Source organism: Merops nubicus, unplaced genomic scaffold (assembly GCF_000691845.1).
Source record: "Merops nubicus isolate BGI_N331 unplaced genomic scaffold, ASM69184v1 scaffold15369, whole genome shotgun sequence".
NCBI lineage: Eukaryota > Metazoa > Chordata > Aves > Coraciiformes > Meropidae > Merops > Merops nubicus.
Genome location: NW_008630294.1, coordinates 71,141 through 81,488, shown reverse-complemented (window position 1 = coordinate 81,488; position 10,348 = coordinate 71,141). Strand labels below are relative to the sequence as shown.

Genomic DNA, 10,348 nt, shown 5'->3' with positions numbered 1-10,348 from the left:
TCTGTGTAGCGCTGCTGAAAACACACCGTGGGGTATGTTTTGCTGCAGACTACACCACTGTCTGCTTTTACAGCGAAAGACATAAAATGGTCTTTAATTTTATAGCTTGTAAAATGGTTTTAATGAAGTATCTCCGGTGGTGGTAAGGTATAAACCAAAGTTGTAAGCATTTTGGAGACACTGATCTCTCTCTCTCTCTCCTTGTCTCAATATATGTATGGAGTAACTCCACCGAGTTTGTTAAAGTAGCTGGGGCTAAGACTGATGGGACCGTTTCCCCTCAGTGCCTTTACCATTTGGTTGATTTATTAATGGTAGCACACAAATGATCATTGGCTTGGGCAGGTGCTGGATGCAGTGACCTCCACCAGTGAGTTGATCTTTAACTGATGCACAAAACATGGCCCATGTTATCCACAAGGCATGAACATGGTGTACTGGGTTTATGAGAACTCTAATGTAGTTAGGAAAGGTATTTTCCATTCTCTTCAGCTTTGCTTTAAAATTTGAGCTTGGGTCCTGGGAAAGAAAAATAGAGGCATCCTTCCCTTCTCCCGGAGACAACTAAAACTGACTGGGTTGGGCAGCAAGCAGATTTGAAGTGATTTAGCTGCTTTTGTCACCTTTCTGATTGTTAATCACTCAAATGCATTTCATTGTCTTGGGACTGCTTCTACTGTGAGTTGAGTTAAAGTTGCTGTGAAAGTCAAAAAGAACAGCTGCCTCTTGAAGTGACCATGAAGATTTTCCAAATCTAAATCCCTGTCAGTGGCCTGTTGTCTGCTCTATGTACAATCTATCAGGGTGGGAAACCAACAGAAGTGAAGTCTTTGGTAACCTCCCTCATCTGAGGGGAGGTGGCTCTGTTGCACACAACACTTGAGCATGACTAAAGGGGAATTCAGTGTTCCATGCTTTGAAGCAGATAGGTGTTGAGAGACCTGCCCTGCTTGTTGACCTGAGCTTTGTTCCTCCTTCAGTCAACAGCCTAAATTGAGAATGCCTTTGCCAAGTCACTAGAGGGTTGCAGCAGCAGGAGAGCAAGGTGGTCAGAGTGATGGTGATGGTCTGAAGCTCCCTGAGGTCTAATTAGGATCAAAGTGTTGCCACCTTGTTTTGCTGAAAAGCTCTTGTGTGTTTAGGGTGTTCAGACGATAAGTTGCAGCTGTTTGTGTTGGATGCAAGTGGGATATCTGCTTCCCTGGATGCAGAGCCAGAAGTCAGGGGCTCACCTCAATTCACACTGGAGCGCAGCAGCCAGGTTGGAGTCCTTTGGACAGAGTTTCATGTTCAAACCTACCCTAAAGCAGTCCAACAAATGAAAAGGACACACGTTATGGATGTGTCAGGTCCTGCCAAATCCTGGAAGTGCCAAGCTCTCCGTTCCTGGAGCAGGCTCACAGGGCAGCTAGCAAGAGCTCAGCTACAAGGTCATCCATCTGGAGCTAAAACTGTATTGCCAGGACAAGCTGGATTCAGTCTGGAATGTGAAACTGGTGCTGCTTCAGTAGCTGTGGTGGTTGATTACTCTTGTGGGGATGGGGATTTTGGTCCATGCCCCTGGACCTTCCTGCAGTACTTGGCACACTTCAGCCCCTCTGTGCAGACTGTAGCTACAATGGGCAGAGAGTACGAGTGTGGCTGTCAAGCAGAGTCTCACAAGGGGTATGTGGTCAGCTGCATGGAGAACTTCAGCTGTTGCCCAGAGCTGAAGGAGCAGAATGAGATAGGTGGGTGGTGCCTGTGGGCAGAGTGAATCTGGATGCACTGAAAGCCCCAGGCTTTCTCCGTGGTGAAGAGTTCACATCCACTGCTGGCTGTTCAGTCAGTCTTGCTGGAGAATTACTGGTTGTTGAGCTTTCCTACAGTAATGTCCAGCTACCTTAACACTCAGAGCTGCTCCTATGGTCTGAGAGCTTCAAACAAAGCTCCAGGCTTTGCTCCCTATGTCCACAGCACAGGACATTTAGCTGGCTGAGGGTGAAGAGTGTGGGGAATAGCTTTGCTCTGGCTGGAGAGATGTCTGTGTGGGAGGCAGGTGAGGAGTGAACTTTTTTGGCAGCTGAAAGCCTTCACAAACCCGGCCACCCTGATAACCCTGCACTGGGCAAGTTTAAAAGCAAAGGGCCTGGCCTCTAAAACTTCCCAGGTGTAACGTCTGTGGGTGGGTGTTGGTGTGTCCTGTGTTGTTACGGGAAGCTGCTCAGAGCACCAAGCACAGATTAAAGCCTGTGTAGGAAACACTGTAAGTTATGTGGCACATGCAGGCTCAGGACCAAGCAAAGGCTGCTGGTGGCTGAGCTCTCAGTGTTTCATTTGTGGGTCCTGCTGGCTTTACAAGTGCAAGTGTGAAAATGTGCACTGAACCCAGACAGTATTTGTCCCTGAGCCTGTGCTATAGGCAGAGGCTCTGCAAACACTCTTCTCTAACTCTCCTGAACTTGCTGCAAACAGGCACACAGTCAAAACGGGTGGTCCCTGAACACCCCACATCTCCCACTGGTGTTCCACCGGTGCTGGCCGGAGCTTCATGTGCAGAGTGACTTCTGCTGCCTCGTGGGAGCTTTTCCCTTGTGGAACCGTTGTTGTCTCTCCGGGGAGCCGAGAGCTCTGTGGGGGGTTGGCTCCGGTATAACTCTAACGAGGTCACTGAGCTCAGCCACCTTTTAATCCCCTGGCTGTGCACTATACACTGGTGTTTGCCTAGTGCTGGGGATTTTGTTCTTGGGCCGTCACACACGAGTCTGCACGTATTATGTCAACAGTTAACTTTGTCAGCCAAATGTGGGCTCTTAGAAGAAATACTAGATCAATTTGACAAGCCCTCTGACCAGAAAACTGTGTTGACTAGCACTAATTGTGTTTCCATTTCCAAACACTGGCCGTTCCATTGCTGGGGCTGCAGGCAGGGCAGCCAGCTTGCACTTCCCAGGTCAGGCTCTTTGCCCTCTGGAAATATTGGCACAACGCTAAGTTTTTGTTTGCTTGAGTGGAGTTTTTTATTTATTGTTCCAAGACCTTTGGAACTTCCTGGCTGGCCTGGGACATGCTTCTGATCTTTTTTTTTTTCTTCTTTAAGACAATGTTAGGGATTTGCCGAGCTCCTTAATGCACTCTGATGTGCAGGTTTTCTCCTTACAGATGTGGAAAAGGGTTAGCAGAAGGTGTTGACATCTTCCCAACTTGCCTCTAAGAGGATTTGGTTGTAGCTATGTCATCCCGATCTGTAAAGATAAAAAGAAATGTTTTTCTTTCTACACCTGCTGTATTGGGATAACTTTGCTGTACTTTTATAGTATCGAGCCTGTTGTATTGATAGATTGTTGCTTTTTCTCCCGATATACCTATTGACATTACTGTGGCAAGTTTCTTAAAAAAATGCATATATTTTTAATATCGGTTAGCTTTCTTTATAAAATGTGTTGATTTCCAGCTGCTGATTTTATAGTGGATTTTTGGTTTGCTGTAATTTATTTTACATATTTTATTTTTTTAATTTGGCTCTTGTCTTTAAAAAAAAAAAAAAATCTTATTTTGGACCAAATTTTTTTTGAATATAGTGTTGCTTTTTTGGGCAGAAAGGAGCACTCTACTAAGGCATCTTTAAATATCTCCCAATAAGCATTGTCACATTTGCTTATATTTAGGTGTTTTCTCAAGGTTATTTTTGTGTCTGTTTCTAGTTTTGGGAAGCTGACCTTCTAGAGACGTTGTGTTGGATCATGCTCTGATTCTTTATCTCAAGTGCAGCTGAGAACTGTGATTGGTTTTCTCCCAGCTACTGCAGGATTTCCTTGTCCTAGAGCTATTATATGTAGGTGTGTTGAGATTATATATTTTAAAACTTTCTTAAATTATTATTTTTTTTTTAGCACCACAAGCCCTCCAGCATCTGCCACAAGCCTGAAATTGCATCTTTTCTTTCTGTACATTGTGGGTAGGTGCTCTGGGAGCTGCTTATCTCTTCTGCTGATTCATTTGTCTATAGCAAACTCCCACCAACGCTTCTGATTTACCCAACCTTTGACCCTCTGAAATGTCAGGGGCTCTGCAGCAGGTGTCTTGGCTTTCTGGTGGGCTCTGCTGAGGGAAACATGCTAGTTGTTGATGGAAGTGGTTGCTGGGACTCCAAGGGACCCTGAGGCTGTACCTACTTCCCCCCTCCCTGGGTCTGTAATGTGGAAAGGTGACAGTTGGCACCCTCTTGCTCTTCAGCAGAGCTGGGTGCCTGTGGCATCAGATGGGGGAGCTGCTGACAGATGATCTCAGTGCTGCTCCTCTGCTGTTGGTGGGGAAATAATCCATGACAGTGTTTGCTTTCAGCTTCGTTACTGACTCACTCAACTGGGCGGTGATGAATTTGCCGTATCAGGCTGACTACCAGTGATGCTCCCTGTGCCATCAGCCATGGGAATGTTAACTGCAGCGACAGGGCTGCTCTGGGGAGGCCCGGCTGGTGCTTGGCATGGTGATTTCACGGGCTGGGTGGCTGGTGCAGGGAAATTGTTGCAAGTGATCTGTCGTGTGAGCAGTGGGGGTGTGCCCAGGCACAGCCAGTGGGCTCCAGGGGTTCTGGAGCAGCGTGCTGGTGGAGATGTGTCAGTCCATCCCTGTGTCCCTCTTCTGCAGCCCCCATGGCTTTGCAGGCAGGTGCTGGAGCAAGGCCACAGGAGGTCGGACAAGCAGGAGTGACAGTGGGATGAAACCTGCAAGAAAATTAATTTGGATTAAGGTAAAGCACAAGCTTTAGGTATAGTAGCAGCATGGAGAACAGTCTTAACCTGTTTTTTTCTAGAGAGTGACTTGCACAGTGAGACACACAGGATTGATGCTTTGCTTGGTCCATGCCACAGCCACTGGACACAGCCCCATGGCCAAGCTGATTTGGAGAGGTCTCTGACAGCATCCCCTTCATGTACCCTCCGTCTTTGGTGGGGGTTCAGGTTGGGTTCCCACCCAGATCCTTGCACACCTCTCCTCCCAGCAGCGCTGGGCTGGGCTTGTCCTGGGCTGTGGGAGTCGTGTGGTGCCCAGAGTGCCAAGGAGGAGGCTGAGAGCTGCCATCCTGCTCACAGCAGCCCTGGCAGGCTGGTGCTGTGCTGCTCCTGTGCTTGTGCCCTGGGAGCTCCAGGGGCAGCAGGAGCTCACAGGCGTGAGGGCTTCTTTTTGGAGTACAGCAGCTTCAGAAACATTTCTAAATTGGTCCTTCATACAGCTCCAAGGGGCATCTACAGGGGATTCCATCCTGTCAACTATATGAGGTCAAAGCAACCAGTTTGGGGGTTTGCTGTTTTTTAAGAGTGAAAAAAGAACCCTCCTTATAGTGCATTGTAGATGGGAGTGTTCTTAGAAGGGCTGGATCTCAGGAGCCCCTTTGTGAAACTTTGCAGAACTTCTAGGAGAAATCTCTACTCCCCTGTTGTGATTTAACCCCACCCCAGCCAGCAGCTAAGCCCCATGCAGCCCTGTGGTGGGGTGGGGGGATATACTCGGGCAAAACTTGTGGGTTGAGATAAAGACAGTTTAATAGATACAGCAGAAGCCTTGTGCACAAGGAAAGCAAAACAAGGAATTCATTCCCCCTTCCCCTGGCAGGCAGGTGCTCAGGCACCCCCAGGACAGCCGGGCTCCAGCACACGTAGCGGTCACCTGGGGAGACAAACGCCATCACTCTGAGCGTCCCCCCTCCCTCCTCCTCCTCCCAGCTTTACACTGCTGAGCGTGACGCCGTACGGTCTGGGACACCCCTCTGCTCAGCTGGGGTCACCTGTCCCAGCTGTGTCCCCTCCCAGCTGCGTGTGCACCCCCAGCCTGCCCACGGGTGGGGTGGGCTGAGGAGCAGGAAAGCCCTTGGCCCTGTGTGAGTCCTGCTGTATTATCAACACTGCTTCCAGCACAAATCCAAACCATATCCCCATACCAGCCAATATGGAAAAAATTAACACTATCCCAGTCAAAACCAGTACATCCCCCACTCCCATGTTCTAATTTTGAGGATAATCCTTGTTTGGAGTTAAAATACTGTTAGTCACTACATAGGTCAGTAGTGCTCAGCTGCACTTCAGGTGTATTGACACTTCCCTAGCCAGGTGGCATGTGGTCAAGTGGGTGATTGTGACAAACATGATTTGAGAGAAATAAATCAGGTTTCCACTTGAAACAGCAATTCTGGCATTTCTGAGCTGAGGAATATTTGTCTTTGCAAAGTGCTTGCCAAAAGTTCTTCTGAATGATGGTGCAGGTCTCTACACTGTTACCCTCAAATTAGTTGAAACAAAAATCCTCTGATTAAGAAGGTCTGCATCTGGTGTCACACAAAATCACACCCTGCCTCCCTGGGAGAGCCACCCTATGGACCTCAAGGAAAGAGTTAGCAAGCCAGGTTCAGCCCAGAGCTGAGCTCCCTTCTCCCTCTCTGGATCCTTCCAGCCCCTTTGCCCTTCCTTGCCCCCAGAAAAGGCTTTCAGCTCCAAAGAGCATCACTTGATACTCCTGAAAGATCTGGAGAGCCAAGTACTAGCTTAGATAATAGCAAATAATTAATTACCTTGCAGAGAGTCCTTCAACACAAGCTGGAATGTGCTGTGGGAAGGGGGAGGTGGGCATGCGTGCCCAGAGTAGCTGTTCCCTGTGTGGCTTGTGGAGTGATTAATTAAAAGGCTTAAAAGACACAATCACACGATGGCCTATAAATAAAACAAAAATTAATTCAGAGATGTTACTTGTATGCTTTGGGATTTTTTCTTTTTGCATTTTCATTGCATTTTGTTTGCTTTTCTTTCTCTGTTTGGGATGTTTAATCCCTTCCAAGTTTGTCCCACAGCAGAGAACAGGGGCAGAGGAGGACAGGCTTGTCCTTTGAGCTGGTTGGCAAGGAAAAGGCTGTGCCACAGTCCCAGGAAGCTCCTGTACCCAGCAGCCCTCATCTGATAGGACTGCTCTGCGTGGAAGACGTAGAAGGAAACCCGTGATGTAGCTTTCTCTTATTCAACTATTCTTATTCCCAAAAGCTGCAGTGAGGACCAGTGAGCCCTTGTCTTCAGAGTTTGCCTTGATGTCTTCTGTTGAGAGACCTCAGACCTTGTTTTGTTGAACGATCTCTAGTGTCACCTGCAGATGTGATGTTGACAAATGCTGCAATGGCTGTAGGGGGTTGAGGTCCAGCAGCCCAGGGTCGATCCTGAATCCCTGCTTCTCCTTAGGCTTAGGTCCAACACTTGTGGGCCTGAGTTTGTTCATGGGTGAATTTCAGGCTGGATATGGGAGCTGCTGGGGAATGAGTGTGTCACAGCTGTGGATCCTGGGCCAGCATAAAAGAATCTGGGTGGAGATGAGTTCATTGTGTCCTGGGGCAGGAGAATACACAGAAGGTGATGGAGGAGGAGGAGAAGTGGGAACGCTGATAGCATGGTGAGAGTCTGATCACACCAGGAGGAGTGGTGGTAGGATGTGTCAGCCACAGCCAAAGTGAAGAGGGGTGGATGGAAGGATGTTCAGACTAAACAAGCTGTGCCTCTTCCTCATCCTGAGGGGAAGGGTGGGGAGAGCTGGCAGCTATGCCTGTTGTAGACCTTCATGTTTGACAGTAAGGGTAGGTGGGCTCAAGAGACTGTGATGTCTTCTGGGAAGGGAGTATAGCTGGCCCCATGGGTGCTGAGCAGGCACACAGCTTGCACTTCCCATGGGCCCTACGAGCCATGAGTTAAATGGAGTCTAATGGATTTCATCGTGCTCTTGGCCCTGTGTCTGGCCTTCAGATCTCAGCTATGAGTTTTATTTCTGCAGCTGTTGCAGTAGGCATTGGAGCAATTTAAATGTAATGGGTGGGTGAAATACACAGCAGAGTCCCACCTGGGTAGGCTGGGCGCTGGAGCCCTGGGCTGTGGTGCCAGAGGGGGACGCTGGTGTGCCCCCAGGATGCCCACGCCAGCCACGGGCAGGGGCACAGGGCTCTCCTCTGGCTTCAGCTATGTCCTGCTTGTGGGGAGAGTCATGAGGAGGGATTTAGGAAAAAGAGATGTTCTCCAAGTGGTTGAAGATTTTCCAATGACTTGTGCAGGGTGACTAACTTACTTTCCTGCATGCTACAGGGGGAGGAGAGCCTGTGGATTTAGGTGACCACAGCAGCTCAAGCCAGCCCTGGGACTTGCCTAGGAACATAGCATAGGAAGGTTTGTGGAGTGAGGGGCAAGTAGAGGAGATAAGGAGTGAAAGACTGGGGTCCTGGTGCATGGGGAGGGGTTTGAGCTCTGCTTTTAGGGTGGAACTGCTGGACACCCTGAGGAGATGTTCTGTGCTCAGGGCTGGTTCTTCTGTACCAACCCAATCCACCTACTCTCCTGCTTGCATCTGCTGGGCAGTTTCAATGGCAGGAGCCTTCCAGATCTCACTGTCCTCCCACCTCTGTGGCCTTGAGTTCCATCTGCAGGCTGCTGAAATACTCCTGCCTGGCCTGTTTAGTATTGTGCATTTGCCCTTCTAGTGTATTCATCACCACTCAGCTCTGGGGCTTTGCTGGGCCAGTGGAGATTCCCTGGCTTGGAGGGGAGCAGAGTCGCACCAGAGCAGGAGGGATCAGGGCTCACCCATGCAGCAGGCCAGGGAAGAGCTGATGGAGCTGTGTTCTGAGGCATGCTGATGGAGGAGGGAAGGGTTGGGGACTTCAGGGAGTGTGTGCAGGGCTCCTGCTCGTGTCCCCGAGGAGCAGTGAGGCATGGACGGCAGAACAGTGGCACTTCCTCCCTGCTGCTGTCCGTTTCCAAGCAAAACCTAGTGTTGTTCTTGGCTGGTTCCTAGGAAAATGGATTATATCATATTCAAAGTATTCACTCCTGGATTTAATAATATTGCAAAAATAACTGAAATGTATTTTGTTCAGAACCTGATGGTATTCCATGGAAATGCTGTTAGTCTGCTGGGGTTGCCAAGCATGTACTTCAAAGCCAATGCTCATGCAAATCATCACCCTTTTAAATAGAAGGGGAGAATAATAGCCTGTGTCAGTAGCTTTGGCCCCATGCTGTCTGAGAACAACGACTGTGCATTGTACCATTCACTATCTACAGCTTTTCACCAGTTTCCTGGGTCATATCTCCATGCTGACGTTGCTAGAGCGGCGCCTTGGGGAGTGGCTGGGCAGTTCTTCCTCTACAGCCACCTCTTTTCCAGGTCATTTTGTTCTTCAGTCTCTGCACCTATAGAGACTGTTCTTCAGTCTCTAGATGCCAAGAGCACCACTCATCCTTTACTTTGAGATGCTCTAGAACTCTTTGGAAGTTGCCTCTGTTGTTGAGGAGCTGAGAAGGTGGTGGAGGCCTCTCGACACTGGCCTGTTGTCTTATCTGCAAAGCTGACATGAGTCAGCCCAAATAAAAGCAAACCCCAGCCCCTGGAACTGATTCCTTAGCCAAGTGAAGCAGCTCAGCCTTAGAGCATCTCCAGGCCGAGGTGGCCTGTGGCTTTTCTGTGTGGTTGAGCAGGAGGTCAGAACTGAAATTCAGGAAGAGTCTGGCCAACAGTGCCATGAGGACATGGGGATAAGGTGCATTAACTTTATCTCAAGTTGAGTAAATTCCCCTTCCTGTTCCTGCTACAGAGACTAAAAGCAAGACATGACAACATCAAATATTCCTGGAAGAGGCTTCCTATAGCATTTGGAGTAGTCTGGAGTTGGCAAAATTCAACATTCCTTCTTTTGTGTCACACTTTCCACTGTCCTCTCTAATGCTCCCCCTTCTGACTCCTGGTGGAGGGTAGATCATTCCCACACTAACACTATCTGTTAATATCTGACTGAAAACATATCTGTCTCTTCTGAGGTTGGCACCATGAGCTTATTTATAAATGGCCAGGATGATCTCAGCATCTCAACAAACAGCAGCAGCAAAGGTGAAGATGAGTTTAAAAGTTAGCTGTCCTCTGCTCTCCATCACTAGGTCTGTCTGTTTTCTTTCTGGCCTTTCAAAAAATATTGGCACTATCTCTGGTCTTTTCAGTGCTCTGTTTAACAGGGAAAAATTAAGCTAGAATGAGGTGTACTGTTCCATTTTATGTTGAAGTAGATGTTGTCAAGTTAGGGATTGTAGCTTGGCTTTTCCAAATGCAGACTAGAGATGAAAGAAACCTTTTCTGTCATACCTAAGATATAAGTGTTAAGTCAGAGGCAAACTCTGCCTTTATGTCTTGGGTCTTATGTCCTAAACAGGACTAATTAGTTTTGATTAGGCAGAACTAATTGGACTAGAGTTGAAAGCTGACTGACAAAACCCTTTAGGAGTAGATGTAGTTGATAGGCACCAAACTGATCAGGCATTGCAGTATGGGCTGCAAGCTCTGCCCTTCCCATGCC

At 48.4% G+C, this 10,348-nt stretch overlaps 1 protein-coding gene across 1 annotated transcript in view; it reads left to right on the top strand.

Moving 5' to 3' along the window:
* The first annotated feature begins 1,618 nt into the window (after positions 1–1,618).
* Positions 1,619–10,348, top strand: part of LOC103779608 (melatonin receptor type 1C) — a 40,896-nt gene continuing 32,166 nt past the window's right edge. Inside the window, exon 1 of the mRNA XM_008947249.1 lies at positions 1,619–1,730. Within this exon, the coding sequence (XP_008945497.1) occupies positions 1,619–1,730 (112 nt within the window). The remainder of the gene's footprint in view (positions 1,731–10,348) is intronic.